Below are 18231 nucleotides of genomic sequence, written 5' to 3' on the forward strand. Positions count from 1 at the left end.
CGGCCAAGGGCATTTTTGTCTTCGTGCCCCAGTCGCCCTGGTTTAAAATGGTTTTTAAGGAGCTCTTAATCCTTTCTTGATGACTCATACGGTCATACCACAACAAAAGAAGCAATCTTCCCACAGTTTCTCCATATCAGTTCTCTAGGGTTTATAGTGATCAGACCTCCAAAAGAGAAAGGACCTTTCTTTTGCTCAGAGTTGTCCAGATAATTGGGATATATAGTTCTTGGCTACTACGGTATCAAGGTTGATTCTTTCAATTCCATAGATCTAAGAAATCTTGATCTTGTTCATCCTCTAATGTGTCAATGCTGGTTCTAAACATTTATAGATAAATGGAAGAAGAGAAGGAGACAATTAGATGTTGCAGTGATTGCAAAACCACCAAGACACCAATGTGGAGAGGTGGACCATCTGGTCCCAAGGTCTTTTCTCCTACCTTCAATTAAAATAATTATAACTTTGTTTGATCTTACAAGAAAATCAAGAAGTATTCTTTAAGTTGTTTTTTTTTTTTGTGGTGGTGGAATTCGCAGTCACTTTGCAATGCATGTGGGATCAGACTCAGGAAACAGAGACGATCCGAGTTATTGGGTATTCGTATTATTCAAAGCCACAAAGCCTACAAGAAGATAAACCCATCACCATCATCACATGGTGCCGTGGCTTTGAAGAAACGACGGAGTCTAAAGGAGGACGAACAAGCTGCTCTATGTCTACTCTTATTGTCTTGTAGCTCTGTTTTCGCCTGAGAGAAAGAACAGAGTGTTTCGCCGAAAAGACAGTTTTGTCCATTATTTTGTCGACCCTCTTTGGGCCACTCTTTTGAGGATATATGTATGTATAATTTAACGAACTAAGGTTGGGGCAAATTTGGCGCCAACGGGCAAATTGTAGGTCAAATCTCAAATGAATGGAATTTAGACCCAAGCATTTCGGTTTTGGCTTTGCATTGACTTTTCTGACTCGAGTTGCTTGAGATTCGATTCTGGTTGGTACATTAACATTTTTAAGAATACGATTAAAAAAACATTAGGGGCAAGAATTCGTAATTTTAGCTTCGTCAAATGAACGTGAGATAAGATCTAACACCAACAAAAATGCCCGGTTAAGTTTTGGTATATAACTGTTGTCTGAAATATGGTAACAGAAAAATTATTATATTTGCGACAAAATTTACAAATGGGTCTGAATGGTAGAGAGCTTGTGTATGGGCCTCCATATCAAATTACATAGGTTTCTGTGTAAGTCCACAACAGATTCCGGGTTAGCCGAACCAAACCAGTTCTTTTCTTTGAGTTAAGTAATAGAACATGGCGTTTGAACAACAAACAAACAAAAAAAGTTAGAACATGGCGTATTTTGTTTTGAAACTCTTTGACAAAATTTTCCTTTTTAATTACCTATAACAAACGTTTACGGATATTTCTGACCGCTCCATTTATGTTGTCGACTTACAACAAAATGCTGCATTATTTAGGTGTCAGCAAAAAAATAAAAAACAAAGAAATACATTAGAAACAGAAACAAGCTAACTAAAAAAAGTCATATACGCAAGTTCAACCAAGTGACTTGTTGGGATGTTTTTCCTAACATGTAGGAATATTCCTTCCTTTGCTTGTAGATAACATTATTATTTTAAGAACCGGGATATTTAAAAAAAAAAACAAACAAAACATTAAACATTCTCCAATAAGTCGATGATTGGATTACCATAATTTAAATGTTGTAGTAATCATAATTCATTTATGTTTTTAACTTGGATCAGTTTTGTATTAGAATAGTTTGAATAATAATTTCACAATTTACTACCTGAAATGCCTAGGTCGGATGAAATTTGCCAAAGAGTGGAAAAACATGCATGTATCACCCTCCTACTTAAAAAAAAAGCAAACTCGGATCCTAGATCCGTATTTGTCGGATCGGGTACAGATCCGAATTAAACGGGTCTCCCTCTCACGCGAGCGAATTACTTCAATCTCCTCCATTCTGCTCTCTCTCTCCCTCTTTCTCTATAAACAGTCGATTCTTAAAACTTATTTTAATTTAGGAGATTTGAGGTGTTGTTTCGAGTTTTGATTACCACAGGCAAGTATCTTCTCCTTTGGCTTCATTTCTCGTTCTGGGTCAGTTTAGTTGCTCAAACCTTTCAGAAATTTCGCTCTTTTCCGGTCTCTTCGATGAGCACGATTAGAAGAAAAACTCAGATTTTGCTCGATTCATTTCGTCATTTCTACAGTTTCTCAGTTGTTTTCGATTCAATACCGGAAATTCGTGTATGTTGATGCTGAATTACTCCTTTTTTTCCTCTACGATTTGTTTGGATGCTGATAAAACGAGGAAAAACCTATTGCTTCCCCGGTGTCAAGGAACAATTTTTATGCCTAAAGGCTCGCCATAATTCATTGGCTTGAATTTTGTGCCCGATGCTAAAAGTCTGTTTATTGATTTTTCAGATTGGATTGTCAAAATCTTGCTTTTGATTTCAGTAATTTCGTTTTCTCTGCTTGCTTGCTTGCTTTCTTCCTACTATGCTCAGAATAGAGAGTAAATTGGGTTCTATTGTCCTTTTCTTGTTCCCTTCTATCATTATATGTCGATCACAACGGGAAACTTCGAAAGTTATTAAATTTCCTATTTTTAATCTTCATTCTCTGGATCTACAGATCGGAACAGTGGTTTCTTCTGCTGGCAATCTTCTTACGGAACAATAATATTGTCATTTTGAGTCTTGAGCATATTTGAGGGAGGTAAAGAGAGAAAGAGAGAGAGAGAGAGATCTGATGTGTGTCTCACTCTCGCAAGTCTCTAGATTCAGAATCCACTTATTGGTAGGAAGTTCTTGCTGTGAACGTGTCCATGGCTTGCTCAAGAACAACTCAAGCCCTAAGGTGCTTGACGTCAGAGCTTCCTCGGTTGATGGTAAGAGCAGATGGATCAGAAGAAACGTGAGTACTACTACACAAGGTAGTAGAAGCAAGACCAAGAGCAGTGTGTTGGGAGGAGCAGTTCCCGTTACCAGGATCATAGATGCAGAGAGCAGGACCAAGATACAGCCTTGTGAAACTCTTCAGCAACGGCTAGCTGAAAACAAAGACCTGTCTAAACTCCTCACGGTTATAGTCACTGATCTTGAGACAACCGGCTTGAGTAGGGTAAAAGAGAGGATTATCGAAATTGCAGCTCAGGATCTAGCTGGTGGTGAGTACAGCACATTTCAGACTCTCATCAACCCGAATGTTCCTATATCAAATGCACATATCCATGGAATCAGGGATGATATGGTTTGTAGACCCGAGGTTCCAAGGTATATACACTCGTATATATATTCCTTGCGTGGCTTCCCAATGAGATCAAAAACTAATGATGGTTTAATGTTGATAGGATGGAAGAGATGATACCAATATTTCTGCGGTATGTTCAGAGTCGACAGAAGCCTGGAGGCTATGTGATGTTTGTTGCACACAATGGCAAACCATTTGATTTCCAGTTCTTGGTCAATGAGTTTAACCGTTGCTCTTACGAGATTCCTGATAACTGGCTGTTTTTCGACTCACTCCCACTTGCCAGAGAGATCATGAAGTCTGTAGGTAAAAGTTCCTCTGCTTGTATTTCACTGAGATGAAAAACAAAAGCCTGTTTATCACACTGGATAGTTATTTTCCCTTTCCTCGACCTGCATAGTTTAGGGCAAAGCTGCAAACTGGACTCTGCTTGTTAGGATTAACAGAACAATCATGTTTTCTTGTTCGGGTATATTGTTGATTGGTTTGGTCTGTAGAGCTCAGAAACTGATAAATCTGGTTCTGTTTCTTATTCTTTCTCTTGCGCAGATGCAACAGTCAGGCCAAAATCGTCATTATCAGCTCTGGGGGATTACTACAAGATTCCAAGAGATGGTCAAGCTCACAGAGCCTTGTCAGATGTGTTACTCTTATCTCGGGTGTTTCAAAAACTCACCATTAGTTCTAAGCTCACACTCTCTGATCTTGTCCTCCGCTGTCTCACCGCAATCGAACTTACTACTGCCATGGCAAAGAACAAGAAGCCCTGAAACATTTTAGAACCATTGATCTCGTAGCTTCTTTTTGATATTGATCTTTGTTTCTATTGGTTCTCTATATAATGGATGTAACTCTGCAAAATATCTCAGTTATGTAACCCATTATTTAATTTATCTTAGAATCATAAAAGTGAAAAAAAAACAGATGTATTTTCATTACTCAGTAATAAAAATATTCAATACAATTCATTGATAATATTTACTGCTTCAATTTGGGCACATCCCTAATAAACCACAATCCCTAAGAAAGATTAGTTTGTTAATCACTATCTCCCAATTCAAAGAAAAAAAATTACAGAATCTCTTATCTTTGAGTACAAAATCTTAAGCTCAAATCCAAAGTGATAAAGAGACTTGTGCATACTCACTCTGAAACAAATCAGCCAATAAGGTCACGAGCTCGAGACGTCGTTGCCCTTTTTTCCTCCTCGAATATCCAAACCACTTATAGAGTCACATGCACCTATCATAATGATTTTGTTTTTGTCCCCTTTATAACCCGCGTACGTTAGACTCTTTCCACATATCTTAAACTTAATCCTACGCCGTAGGCCCACTCTACCACTCAACACACGCGCAGGCGGCGCGTGTAATCATCTCCGGCAGATCCGCCGCTCTACTCCACTCTCCATCCGCCGTATCGTACAGCAACACAAGGCTTTCTCTCAGCCCTCTCTCGCTCCTCCCACTTCGCCGGAGCAAATCGTCGATGCATCCCACTACCTGAACCACCGCCACTTTATCTTCCACTCCGACGCAGCTAAACCTCACGGTTCCGTCTAATCTCACCTGTGCCGGCAACGGCGGGCTTTTCAATCTTCTCCACTCCCCGAATCCGCCGCCACCACGACGCCCATCGAATCGCCAGAACGAGAGCTCCACCGCGTGGCTACTGAGCACGTACACGTGTCCAACCGCCGCGCACGCCGCCACGACGCATCCACCGCCGGGAACCGAACGACTCCTCAGCCACTGACGCGATTCCACATCGAACAGATCCATGGAGCTTGCGTAAACGTGCGCCGCCGAGGCGCGTGAGGTCTCGTTCCCGATTTTTAATCCGCCGATCACGTAGAAAACTCCGTCGACGGCTGCTCCGATGCATCCGTATCTCTTCCGCGCCGCTTGAGTGACCACTTCCCACCGATTTTTCTCCGGATCGTACTCTTCCACCGCCGCCGTGACTTCCGAACCACCACCGCCACCAGCAACGTAGATCTTACCGGAAATGACGGCGATTGCGAATTTTTTGCGAGGGAAAAGCATCGGCGACCTCAAGTTGAGAGTTCCCATCCACGAATCGTATCTCAAAACGGCATTTCTGCTGACAACGTAAACCCTAGGTCCAATCGCCGCCGCGCGAGCATGAGGCAGGCTTCCATGGCTACCGTCGAAGCAAACGGAGCTACTGGAAACAGCGAGTGAGACTCTCCAATTCACAATCTCGGACTGGAACTGCAAAACCGCCGCGAAAAGTCCGGAATCGACGGCGGAGATGGCGAAGAGAGAATGCCGGAGAAGGCCTAGACGACGGCGGAGATGGAGGAAGTAAGGAGAGAGGAGGAGGCGAGACCAGCGGCGGCAGACGGCGGTGAGAGAAGGAATTGAAGAGGAAGGGACTCGGGAGAGACATTCGAGCAACAAATCGTCCGGTAGAGAAGCGACGGTCGTGGCCGTAGCGGAAGGATTAGCCACCGTCGAGGAGTGGTGGTGGATCGGAACGAGTGATTTGGCGTCGGAGGGATTTGGTAAGCAAGATTTCATGAGCCATGAGAAGTGCCGAGAATTGCAGCTCTCTGACATTAGAGATTTTTCTTCGCACAACAAAATTTAATCCTAAAATAAGAAATAAATTTAATAAATGTGTGCGAGTTACCGAGTTGAGAGGGAAGTCATTTAAAAAGTAAAAGACTTTACATTAAAAAAAATATATATATACAATTCAACCACTTAGCTTGCGTTTATGGTTATCGATTAATCCTTTTATGATTTTATTAAGGGTATTGATAAAGTAATCACTACTACTTCCTCTATTTCATATGATTTTCTAAGTTTTTTTCTTGTTTCATAATATTTGATTTCTTGTGTGTAATTAATACATGTATGTTTGTAATTAATGCAATGTTTCCATTTTCTATTGATGGAAAAGTTAAAATAATATTAATAAAAGTAATAAATTAATTATAAAGTAAATTAATTCAAAAAGACAAAATAGAAAATAATTAAATATTTATTACTTCTTAATTTATGTGCAATATTTCAGAAAATCAACTATTATGAAAGAAAGAGAGTACAACTTTTTATTGTTTGTAGTAGATCTGGCATACATAAAATTCTACAAATAAGATAGAAATAGAAAGTTCAGTTGTTAATCTATCGTTAAACAATAATCAAACTAAGTATTCTGTACTGGAGTGTTAATACTAGCTAGTTCATCGCAAAACTATTTCGGCTAAGCCAAAGCAAAATTGGATATTTATTTGTCTAGTGATATAGTGATATCTTGTAGAAAATGATAAGTTGAGAATAATTATTTATTTTTTTCTTCCTAATAACTTATATTTATTTTGAAAATTTAAATTTTTTTTTAAAATTTGATAATAAAACATTATTAATATATTCCGATACTTGGATATTATTAAAATTTAAATCTTCTGTGCAACCTTTCTCTCATTTTTGGTCTATCTTCAGTGAAGTGGATTATATAATCGGCTTTAAATATATTTTTGTACAAATTTGTTTAAATTGACGGTCTAATATTTTTTTTCTCTCTGATTTGGATTGTAAAAAAAAATGAGTGAAACTCTGTTAAAAGACAGTCAAATTGTAAAAAAAAATTAGTCAAACTTTGTAATTTGACTGTTTTTTAAAAAAATATTTACATTTTTTTGTAATTTTCTGCTATTATAATGTTGCGTTTAAACTTACTAATTTTTTCTAATAGTAAAAAGACAGTCAAAATTTTTTTGGATTGTAAAAAAAATATAGTCAAACATTGTTTTGATAAAAAAAAAAGTTAGTCAAATTTCATATCGAATTGTGTATTCTTTGTTTAACATTTAAACCAGAAAGAAAAATTATGTATTTTCAGTAGAAAAAGAAAGTATATTTGATGTCGTTAGTGATACAAAAGCAAAAGCATAACTACCAATTTTGAAATAAAAAATATATACCATATACTACGTTATAATTAATTACAAAACTTTTCAACATTGGTTATGCAATAAATCTTGCATTAAACTTGAGATATTGATTGTTTTTTTTGGGTCAATATATTGATTGTTCATAATGATAATATATATACAATAAATTGTTTTTGACAAAATTTACAAATGTCAGATTTAAATTATATTCTTGCACTTTTATTTGAGACTAATGCTAAATGGTACTCTCTACACTTCACTAAAAGCTAATTGTTTTTTAATTAGTCTTAAATAATTTTCTTTATCATCATTCCTTTTTAAAGAAACTATGAAAATAACAAATACGGAGTAAATGTTAGTACTTTTTTGTTAAAATTTTTTTTTTCACACGCAAACATGGAAATCAATTAATAGTCAAAGATTTCGAAAGACCAAAAGATATACTACATACTACATATATATGTGTATGTAAATATATATGTATATATATATATATAGAGCCTCTCGTTAAAGTCCAAAGAAATTAAAAATAAAATCATCTCTATTTCTTAACAGATTTGATCATACAAAAAAGATATTATGGGTCGTAACTTGTTTATTTGTAGTGATATTAGCAGTTTCATTGTCCAGTCACAACATTCTGACCTCAGATACATTTGTTTTTTAATTTTTAGTTAGCGTTGATCATTTTAAAAGCAATAGCTAAAACCATGTCGAATTTGTAATGGCCATGTGTTTGTGTTTTTGTGCGTATATATAAACATGCATTCAAAAGTTTCCGTATATATATCAGTGTTCAAAAAACTGTCAAGTCGGCGGCTAGGCGGCCGTCTAGGCAGCTGTTCGGGTTAGCCGACCCGATTTTCATAAAATCAATAAAACAAATTTGGTTTAGTAATAAATCGGAACAAGTCAGAGAAAATCGGAAAAGTCGGACCAAATCGATAAAATCGATCAAATCAAACTAATTATTTTAATCCTTTTTCAATCAATTTTTATGGTTTTAGATGGCAAACCAACATCGGTTTACAAAAAGAAGAAAATAAAATAAAAAATGAACAAATTAGATGTTAATAGACTTAATTGTCTAGTCTACGTCCAATTTAATGCTAAGTTCTTGAACAAGCTATAGAAGATCAGAGATAAAAACAATGATGTGATTCTTGATGAGGGAGATGAAAGTTTTTCTGAAGAATGGTTAGTCAATCCACTTGAAATCAATGAAGAACCTAATGGTCATCCTAATTACCAAACCAAAGTGATGAGCCTAGCGGAGATATCAATTCTGACGATGAAAATGATATAGCCATTGATTTTGAATTTGAATCTGAAATTGTGCAGGTGGTGGATATGGATGTGTTTGAAAAATAAGTTAGATAGATTTCTCTTTGCTTTATATTTTTAAAGTTGTATATTAAAATTTACTTTTTAGTTTGAAGAATTTGATGATTTTTAGTTTGGTTTCTATGTTAAACTTTATTCTATAATTTTATTTATCAGTTTTTTTTATCTTTTTATTAAAACATAAATTTTGATAAAGTAATTTTCACGAAAACAATTAAAACTTTTTTTATTTTTTAATTTCAAATTAGTGTTGATCATTTTAAAAGCAATAGCTAAAACCATGTCGAATTTGTTGTTATGGCCATGTGTTTGTGTTTTTGTGTCATATCACACGTCTAACCACCGCTTAGCGATTTTTAGAACATTGATATTTAAACTGTCTTTTTATTGGTATGATATATAACTATATAGAGGGATATGTATATGTTTATATCTATTACAATTGTTTAGCATTTATGTCGGTTTGTGTAGGTGCAGAGATCGAAAAATTCTCATATGACCACTGCAATACTCTGTGTTCGGATACCTATGGATGGTTTGAATGTCAACATGACTGTTCTATAGCTGGCTACGAAGGTTTTGGGAGTTGTGCTTCTCGTTCTCCTAAAGAACCTCAGCGATGTTGTTGCCAAACCGAATAGACTCATCTTATAAAAATTGGCTATTATAATGTTCTTTAAGCTATTGGAATTAGTTTGTCTTTCGTGTTTTATTTGAAGTAAAAGCGATGAAATAATAACAATGATCTAGTATTATATTTATACATATGCTTTGTTTTTCTTCACATCTAATATTATATAACGTAATCAAAACAAAACAAAAAACTAATAAAGCAACAAAATACCAAAACTAAAATACATAATATAGCTCGATAGAACATGAACTGCATTTGACTTGAGCTTCTCCGGACCCCCATAATAAAAGGTAGTGTTGCTCAGCTTCTTGGCGCCGTAGTATGAGGAAGTTACTCCTGCCACGAGGTCTTGAAGCGGCTGAAAATCACTTTCAGACAATGCTACTGAGATGTTACGCATATACGCAACTTTTCCCAAGCCGCTATCGGGAAAATAACCCGACCCCATCTGTGTGATAGTGTGCCGGCCAAAAGTGTGTTTGTTAATGATCTCGCCGCCCCACTCTACTTCTTCAGCGTAATGGGTTTGGAGGGTGAAAAGGAAAGCCGGCCAATATCCTACCGGTTCGAGTACTCCATGGTCAGGATGACGCCTAGCCACCAACTCCGAGCTTTTGATCCTATAATTGTGATTGTTTATGTACTCGTTAGAAAACATTTATGTATATAATAAAACAAAAATAAGAGAAATCTCCTAACCTTCCACATTCTGATAGTCAAATCGACTTGGGTGCCCCCGAAAACGGACGTTTGAGAAATGGCCCCTTCAACCATGACTATCCGACTTGTTGTACGAAACCGCCGCACCGGAGTTGTTAACATCCCGTTGATAAGCTTCATAATGTCTATTACAAGAAGAAGAAGAAGGAGTTAGTTACAGAGCCGTTGGAAGAGGTTAACGGCGCAACGGCTAGTGCTGAGCTGGCAAGAGGATAAGATCAATCTAACGGCTATGCATAGACTCGGAAGGAATGAGAGGGTTTGACCACGAGGAAGAGAGTCAAAGCTATATAAGAGTGTAGTGAGCCGTTAGGAGAGTTTATGCAAATTGTATTCTAGTTTCTGTAAAGAGAGCGTCATGAGCTCTAGAGGATCGTTATGAGATCCTGGATTCGAGAATACATTTGTAATTGATCTGTAATTCTTCTCTCATATCAATAAAGAGTACATTCAGTAGCTGAGGGAGATCAAAACTCTATCATTGGTGCGGTGACAAAAGACGAATCTAACGCGATGTCAAATCGAGAGGCGACACCGACGAATCTCCAGTTCGCCGACGAAGAATCGGAGCCAGCGACGGAGCTAAGGGAACGAGTTGAAGAGATTGTGTGAATCCAAGGTGGAAACAAAGACGAGAATGTCAGCGATGGACGAGAAGCTAAACGCGATGCTGATGATGATAGAGAAGCTGATTCCAAACGCGAATAAGGACGGACGCGAGCTTCCGATAGACCAGAATCATTGAATGAGCAATTCCAGGTACGATCTTCTCAATTGGAACATAACCAGAATGATCTACCGCTAGGTTATCGAGCTGGGAATTTGAATGTAGCGAATAGAGAAAGCATGCTCAAAAAAATTAAAATGCCAAGCTTCGATGGTACCAAACCGTATGAGTGGATAACAGATGTGGAACATTTCTTCTTTGTGGGACGTTATGTTGAATCAGAGAAACTGGATCTGGTATCTTTGAGCTTATCAGGAAAAGTGAGGAAATGGTTTGGATGGGAGGTACATCGGAATGGATTCAGAAATTGGTCAGAGTTTAAAGAAAAGTTGCTGCTACGTTTTGCTGAATCAGTGGACGACGAGCCAGAGAACAGATTGTTGTCAATACGTCAAACAGGATCTGTGAGTGATTACGTATCGGAGTTTGAGGAGCTGTCATCATTGGTATCGGGTTTAGAAGACAGATATTTGATCAAGATTTTCTACAAAGGATTAAGTCAGGAAATGCAGGAAGTGATACGTATGAAGGAGCCAGTGGGGTTAAGGGCACATATTGCTGCAGTTCTGAAAATGGAATCAAGCACTTTCTGTAAAGTGGTGGGTGATGCAACTCGTACAGAATACAAAGGACAGATTCGCAACACCGGGCAACTAAGAACTTCATCTGGATACAACAGCAACAGATATCAAGCCCAACGCGAAAGTACAGGAGGAAACTGGAATGGAGTGGGGGCTGGAAACAGTCAGAATAAGCCACAACCGAGCGGAGGTGAACAGAAACTGAATAAATAATCCCAAACAACAAACAGACAGGAATTGAGACCAAGACAAAGGTACTCAGACCTGCAACTAGATGCGATGAGAAAGGAAGGATTATGTTTTAAATGTGGAGCTAAATGGTCCAAAACACATGGAAGAGAATGTCCAATGAAAGAACTAAAGATATTAACAGTCATTAATGGGTATGATATGGAAGTTCTTGGGGAAGAGGAAGACGCATACGAAGGAGAGCAGGCACTAGTGGTGCAGGAATTGATGGTTTTAACACTAAGCTCATTTTTGGGACTTCATTCTCCTAAGACTACTAAACTCTATGGTAGGATTGGGAAAGACGAGGTGGTAGTCTTGCTCGATAGTGGAGCATCACACAATTTCATTTCACCAGAAATTGTGAACAAGCTACAACTGAAACTTTGTGCGGATAGTTGCTTGGACGTGTTGTTAGGCAATAGGATTACAGTCAAGGGCACAGGCATATGCTGAGACTTAAACTTCCAGTTGTCATCTGTTAACTTCACGTCAGACTTCATCTCGTTAGAACTAGGAATGGTGGATGTAATACTGGATGTTCAATGGTTAGAGACATTAGGAAAATGTGAAATAGATTGGAAGAAGCAAGAAATGTCATTCTGGCATGAAAGAGAACTAGTGACATTATACGGTGATCCAAGTCTACATTTTCCTACTCTATCACTGAAAACCTTGTTAGCAAAGTCTATTATTGAAGAGGAAGGTGTAGAACTCTTTAGTAAAGACTTAGCAACATCTACAGAGATTCCTAGAGTGCCGTTGGGAGTAACAGCTGTATTGGAACAGTTCACAGAAGTTTTCAAGGTTCCTACAGGGTTACCCCCATTCAGAGGCAGAGATCATGCAATAAACTTGAAGCTTGGGGTCTCAGATATCTCAGTGAGACCATACCGATATCCACATGCAAGTAAAATTGTTATGGAACAAATGGTTCAGGATATGTTGGCTTCAGGGATTATCAGACCCAGTAATAGTCCATTTTTGAGTCCAGTGCTTCTGGTTCGAAAAAAGACTCTTCTTGGAGGTTCTGTATCGATTATAGAGCTTTGAATAGAGCAACAGTTCCTGATCGCTTTCCAATACCGATAATAGATCAGTTACTGGATGAGTTACATGGTGCCAAAATCTTTTTCAAAGCTGGACCTTCGATCAGGGTATCATCAAATAAGGATGAAGGAATCAGACATTGAAAAAACAGCCTTCAGAACTTTAGAGGGCCAGTACGAATTCCTAGTCATGCCATTCGGCTTGACTAACGCACCTGCAACATTTCAAGCTCTTATGAACTCAATATTCAGAGAATTCTTGCGTGACTTCGTGTTGGTTTTCTTTGATGATGTGCTGATTTACAGTAAAAGCATGAGTTACCACGCAAGACACCTTACAGCTGTGTTGAAGGTTTTTGAAGAACAACAGCTTTTTGCAAATAAAAAAAGTGCTTATTTGGCCAGAATCAAGTGGAATACCTTGGCCACATCATTTCGGAACAAGGAGTGGCAACAGATGCAGTGAAAACGGAAGCCATGAGAAAGTGGCCTACACCAAGAGCCGTGAAACAGCTTCGAGGATTCTTAGGTCTCACAGGATACTATCGAAGATTTGTTAGAAATTATGGCAGCATTGCAAGACCTTTAACAGAATTATTAAAGAAAGATCAATTCTTATGGTCTGAAGAAGCACAGAAAGCGTTTGACAAATTGAAGGAGGCGATGATAACAGCACCAGTGTTGGCTCTTCCGGATTTTGACAAAGTATTCATCGTAGAATCAGATGCATCAGGCTATTGGCTAGGAGCAGTTTTAATGCAAGATCGCCAACCTATTGCTTTCTTTAGTCATGGACTAACGGCTCGGGAACAACTAAAACCGGCATATGAGAGAGAGCTGATGGCCATTGTGATGGCAATTCAAAAGTGGAAACATTACCTTTTGGGTCGAAAATTTGTGGTACACACGGACCAGAGAAGCTTGAAATACTTATTGGAACAGAAAGAAGTCAACATGGAGTATCAACGTTGGTTGACAAGATTGCTAGGCTATGAGTTCGACATACTCTACAAACCCGGATGTGAGAATAAGGCAGCCGATGGGTTATCAAGGATACCTGAACCACTTTCAGCGACAACAAACTCTATGCTATTGGCTTTAACAGTTCCATCTGCAGTACAGTTACAAGATCTGTATGAAGAGATAGCAAGGATTCAGCAATACAGAATTTAATACAACAGCTAAAGGAGGAAACAGATGAGTTCTCATTACAAAGTGATAGAAGAGAAACTATGGTACAAGAAGAGACTAGTGATTTCGAAAGTTTCCAAATTCATTCCCTTGATTCTTCGAGAATGCCATGACAGTCAGATGGGAGGCCATTCAGGGGTTCTGAAAACAAAGAAACGAGTGCAACTGTTATTTCACTGGGAAGGATTACAACGTTCAGTACAGCAGTATGTAGCAGAGTGTGAAGTTTGTCAAAAGCATAAATATTCAACATTAGCACCTGCAGGATTGCTGCAACCGTTGCCCATACCAGTGGCTATTTGGGAAGACCTGTCAATGGATTTTATAGAGGGATTACCAACTTCTCAAGGCTTTAATGTGATAATGGTTGTGGTGGATCGGTTAAGTAAATACAGCCACTTTCTCAGCCTCAAACATCCATTTAATGCCAGTGATGTTGCTTTAAAGTTCCTGAATGAAGTGGTAAAGCTACATGGGTTTCTGAAGAGTATTGTATCAGACCGTGATAAGATCTTTTTGAGCAACTTCTGGAAAGACCTCTTTCGTCTATCAGGCACGCAACTGAAGTTTAGTACGGCCTTTCATCCACAGACGGATGGACAAACAGAAGTTCTCAATCGGTGCCTGGAAACTTACTTAAGGTGTTTTGCTTCGGGTCATCCTCGAACATGGCACAAGTTTTTAGCGTGGGCAGAGTTGTGGTACAATACTTCGTTTCATTCGGCCTTAAAAACATCACCATTCAAAGTTGTCTATGGTCGGGAACCACCAACACTCATTTGCTTTGAGCAAGGATCTACCAACAACTTTGAATTGGAAGTCATGTTAAGAGAGCGTGATGAAATGTTGGAAGTAGTTAAAGCCAAACTAGAACGAGCTCAGCAATTAATGAAGAACAATGCGGATAAGAAACGCAGGGATGTGGAGTTTGAAGTGGGAAAATGGGTCTTTCTTAAACTCAAGCCATATCGACAAAGCACGGTGATTCGAAGGTTTTGTCAGAAACTAGCCGCGAAGTACTTTGGGCCATACCAGATCTTAGAACGAATTGGCAAAGCGGCCTATAGACTTGATCTTCCCACTAACTCTAAAATTCATCCAGTTTTTCACGTTTCCCAGTTAAAAGCAGTAGTGGGAGCAAATCACACCGTACAACCAATGCCTCTGGTGGATTCGGATTTGTTAGAAACAGAGCTGCAACCGGAGGATATACTAACTTCGAGATACACGGAGAATGGGGGTATTGAATATTTGGTGAAATGGTGTGATCGTTCAGACTTGGAGAACACTTGGATATTGTCAAAAGACTTTGTGAAGCAATTTCCAACCTTCAAGCTTGAGGGCAAGCTTGCTCTCAATGGGGGAAGTATTGATAAGCTTCATAATGTCTATTACAGGAAGAAGAAGAAGGAGTTAGTTACAGAGCCGTTGGAAGAGGTTAACAGCGCAACGGCTAGTGCTGAGCTGGCAAGAGGATAAGATCAATCTAACGGCTATGCAAAGACTCGGAAGGAAGGAGAGGGTTTGACCACGAGGAAGAGAGTCAAAGCTATATAAGAGTGTAGTGAGCCGTTAGGAGAGTTTATGCAAATTGTATTCTAGTTTCTGTAAAGAGAGCGTCATGAGCTCTAGAGGATCGTTATGAGATCCTGGATTCGAGAATACATTTGTAATTGATCTGTAATTCTTCTCTCATATCAATAAAGAGTACATTCAGTAGTTGAGGGAGATCTAAACTCTATCACCCGTCTCGTTGTATGCATCAGTCTGCAATAGTATAAACTAAACTTTTGATAAACTGGAATTTTTTACAAAAATTATTTTCATCGCTCAAATCATTTTTATAAATTTAACAAGATTTTTAATAAAAGCATATTTATGATAAAAGAATCGAACATATAGCATATCTACCCAGTTAATAGAGGTAGACAATAATTTGATTCTAGTAGTATTTGAATTGAAACATACCGTCCAATAGATAAAGAATCGCGGCTGATAGTCATGATATAAGTATGGATAAACCTATATAGTAAAAAAAAAAAAAGATTAATAGATATGAAATTTAGAACTAGTAAAAATAAAATAAAATCATTGTTTTAATTAAGTAAAAGCCAACCTGCCAGCCAGCCTCGATACTGTTGACGTCGTTGTTGTTGTAGGAACCAGAAGTGAGCCAGATCTGACCCAAGCTAAACTCATCCGACCCCTCTATGTGTGGATGCCATACGTTCATAGTTGCTTGCGTTCCATATATTTTTGGTCGTTTTTTCATTCTGCCTATTGCATACTAGATTTACACACAAAAAATTATACAAGTTCTCAACACGTTAGTTTTATGAACTCTATATGATAGATGAAAAAGAATATAGAAAATGTGTTAGAAATTTTTAATATACTTTCATGCATTCAATTTTTCGGTATAGTACTCTAATTCCAGTTTTTCAGGTTTTCAGTGTTTAGAAAATAGGCTCTATGAAAACTGGGTTATAATTTGGTTTCACTTCGGTAATTCGGCTAAAAAAAATATAGTATAGATAGAAAGACAAAGACAGTTAATTTTGTTCACAAAAATAAAAACAAAACTCACTCAGTTCAAGCAAGAACCTATCTTAGTGGGCTGCCGTTTTCTTCAACCTTTTCGTTTGGGCTTATTATTACGTTACTGGGCTCGATTTATTGCCCTAGATCTTGGTTGGTTCATATAAGCTTCTTTATATATAGGATATATATAGCTATATATCTAAGTTGTAATAGGATTAAAAATAAACTCAGCCTTCTGGTTACTGCACTTTTTCATTTTCTACTGTAATTAATTTCATAAGAATACCTTTTCATATATAAAAATAATTCATGTTATAGATTTTAAATAATCTTTAAATGTATATTTCTATATATTTAAAAGAATAATATTAATTCTAATTTTGGTCAGTAAAAAACAAAAAATCAACCACGTATAATATATATATATATATATACCTCGTGATTTTTGGTGGCTCTGTCCCCGGAATTAGAGCTAGAAGTCTGGTTATGATGAGAGAGCACCCTTCTTATTGGAATCGATCCTTCGGGGCATTTGGTTCCGCTCTGGTGCCAAATTTGCCAACCATATCCCATTTCCGTTTCTTTGTTCACCATATATGGTAGTTTCGTCGGTCGTTCCTATATATATTATATTTACAAAACAAAACAAAAACAAAGAAGTTTATTAGTTTCTTCCCTGAAATAACAGTTCGACTATTGGAGGAATTAAGAATTCGAAAGTCTCATTGTTTGGTTGTTCTGTTATTTTGCGTTCTTGTTAAATTTCTTCAGATATTTGCGATCATCGATATCAGGCCCATCTCTAAGAGAGGTGCTATAACTGTCGTCAAACACATAGCTTAAAACAAGTGCCCAAATTCTATTTATTAATGACCAAATTGACAATCAGTATAAATGAGATGTTGAGGATTTTTTTTTTAAAAAAGAATTTAATTAAGGTGTGGTATTATAACACAAAACCCATAAATTATTTGGGCAGTCCCTAGTCGTTATTAACTCTAATTAAATTTGTATTTCATATTATTGGCCTGTGGTTTTTTTTTTTTTTTTTTAACAAAAGTTGGCTTATGGTTTTAATAAATAATTTCAAAACGAGTAAATACAAAAACCTGCAGTGTATGGTTCTTGAGAAGTGGATGCCGAAACGCCGGCTGTTCTTCTCTTTTGACGCAGTCGACAATATCGCCGTCGGGGCTCTTTTTTTATATCATGAAAAGAACAAGTCAGTCTGTTAAAATGTGTGTAATGTATAAGGTAAATCAAATTAATCTATCAAACATTTTTTTTTTTCGTTTCTTTGAACTATAAGTAATTATCAGACCTAAGTATTAAGTAGATTTTATACCTTGATCGTTAAGACCGGGGTTGGGTTTGAGACCCCAACTGCGAGGCAGAGGGCGAGAGCCAGTAATGAGGCTGCCGCGAGGGACAAACGTCGATTTTCACAACCGGAGGGAGGAAACACAGCCATGGCGGAGAAAGCAGTCACCATCAGGACCAGGAAGTTCATGACCAACAGGAAGAGCCAATGTTTCAAAGGCTGAGCTGAAGGAGAAGTTGGCAAGGATGTACATACGAGGTTAAGGACCCAAACGCTAACTTTGTCTTCAAATTGAGAACCTACTTCGGAGGTGGTAAATCTTCTGGATTTGGTTTGATCTATGACACCGTCGAGATTGCAAAGAAATTCGAGCCGAAATACAGACTGATCAGGAACGGACTTGACACCAAGATCGAGAGATCAAGGAAACAGATGAAGGAAAGGAAGAAGAGGGCGAAGAAAATCCGTGGTGTTATGGTGGCCCCAAGAAGAAGTGAGATCGATGTTGAAGACAACAGCAGAATTAATTATAGGGTTTTATTCTGCATCATCGCTTCTTTATGGCCATGTTTGTGCTTTGTCATTGTCACACTCGTTTTATCTTGTTTTGGGTTTTGCTTAAGGGTGAGAGCTAGAACCCATTTGCTAAAGATGTTGCCTAATACATTTATTTAAAAGTTAACTTC

The 18231-nt window shown here is 37.8% G+C and overlaps 4 protein-coding genes across 4 annotated transcripts; 2 read left to right on the top strand and 2 right to left on the bottom strand.

The window, feature by feature from the left end:
- Window positions 1-338: 338 nt before the first annotated feature.
- LOC18013167 (GATA transcription factor 23) lies at window positions 339-755 on the top strand. The gene is made up of 2 exons (XM_024151138.1): window positions 339-428; window positions 540-755. Exons 1-2 carry the CDS (start codon window positions 339-341, stop codon window positions 753-755), a joined length of 306 nt encoding a protein of 101 aa, XP_024006906.1.
- Window positions 756-2063: 1308 nt separating this feature from the next.
- On the top strand, window positions 2064-4247 carry LOC18013168 (exonuclease DPD1, chloroplastic/mitochondrial). Its single transcript, XM_006394858.2, has 4 exons — window positions 2064-2091; window positions 2670-3310; window positions 3388-3593; window positions 3837-4247. Exons 2-4 carry the CDS (start codon window positions 2787-2789, stop codon window positions 4055-4057), a joined length of 951 nt encoding a protein of 316 aa, XP_006394920.1. The 5' UTR covers window positions 2064-2091; window positions 2670-2786; the 3' UTR covers window positions 4058-4247.
- A 251-nt stretch (window positions 4248-4498) lies between these two features.
- Window positions 4499-5934, bottom strand: LOC18012668 (F-box/kelch-repeat protein At5g26960). The gene has a single exon (XM_006394859.2). It carries the CDS (start codon window positions 5867-5869, stop codon window positions 4625-4627), a length of 1245 nt encoding a protein of 414 aa, XP_006394921.1. The 5' UTR covers window positions 5870-5934; the 3' UTR covers window positions 4499-4624.
- Window positions 5935-14890: 8956 nt separating this feature from the next.
- On the bottom strand, window positions 14891-17949 carry LOC18012669. The gene is made up of 6 exons (XM_006394860.2): window positions 17570-17949; window positions 17334-17420; window positions 16660-16842; window positions 15800-15970; window positions 15652-15705; window positions 14891-15450 (listed from the first exon to the last, which is right to left on the bottom strand). The coding sequence occupies exons 1-6, from the start codon at window positions 17732-17734 to the stop codon at window positions 15415-15417; spliced, it is 696 nt and encodes a 231-aa protein (XP_006394922.2). The 5' UTR covers window positions 17735-17949; the 3' UTR covers window positions 14891-15414.
- Between the last annotated feature and the right edge of the window lie 282 nt (window positions 17950-18231).

The sequence above is a fragment of the Eutrema salsugineum genome, unplaced genomic scaffold, assembly GCF_000478725.1.
Source record: "Eutrema salsugineum unplaced genomic scaffold, Eutsalg1_0 scaffold_6, whole genome shotgun sequence".
NCBI classification, from domain to species: Eukaryota; Viridiplantae; Streptophyta; class Magnoliopsida; order Brassicales; family Brassicaceae; genus Eutrema; species Eutrema salsugineum.

What these genes read in the sequence shown, in the direction of transcription:
- LOC18012669 (XM_006394860.2), bottom strand. Translation starts at nt 17,734, where the DNA reads ATGAACTTCCTGGTCCTGATGGTGACTGCTTTCTCCGCCATGGCTGTG. An exon ending in TCAAGAACCATACACTGCAG is followed by an intron (nt 16,843 to 17,333) that starts GTTTTTGTATTT and finishes TAATATATATAG; the next exon opens with GAACGACCGACGAAACTACC. An exon ending in GAGCCACCAAAAATCACGAG is followed by an intron (nt 15,971 to 16,659) that starts GTATATATATAT and finishes GTGTAAATCTAG; the next exon opens with TATGCAATAGGCAGAATGAA.
- LOC18012668 (XM_006394859.2), bottom strand. Translation starts at nt 5,869, where the DNA reads ATGTCAGAGAGCTGCAATTCTCGGCACTTCTCATGGCTCATGAAATCT.
- LOC18013167 (XM_024151138.1), top strand. Translation starts at nt 339, where the DNA reads ATGGAAGAAGAGAAGGAGACAATTAGATGTTGCAGTGATTGCAAAACC. An exon ending in GTGGACCATCTGGTCCCAAG is followed by an intron (nt 429 to 539) that starts GTCTTTTCTCCT and finishes TGGAATTCGCAG; the next exon opens with TCACTTTGCAATGCATGTGG.
- LOC18013168 (XM_006394858.2), top strand. Translation starts at nt 2,787, where the DNA reads ATGTGTGTCTCACTCTCGCAAGTCTCTAGATTCAGAATCCACTTATTG. An exon ending in TGTAGACCCGAGGTTCCAAG is followed by an intron (nt 3,311 to 3,387) that starts GTATATACACTC and finishes TAATGTTGATAG; the next exon opens with GATGGAAGAGATGATACCAA. An exon ending in AGAGATCATGAAGTCTGTAG is followed by an intron (nt 3,594 to 3,836) that starts GTAAAAGTTCCT and finishes TCTCTTGCGCAG; the next exon opens with ATGCAACAGTCAGGCCAAAA.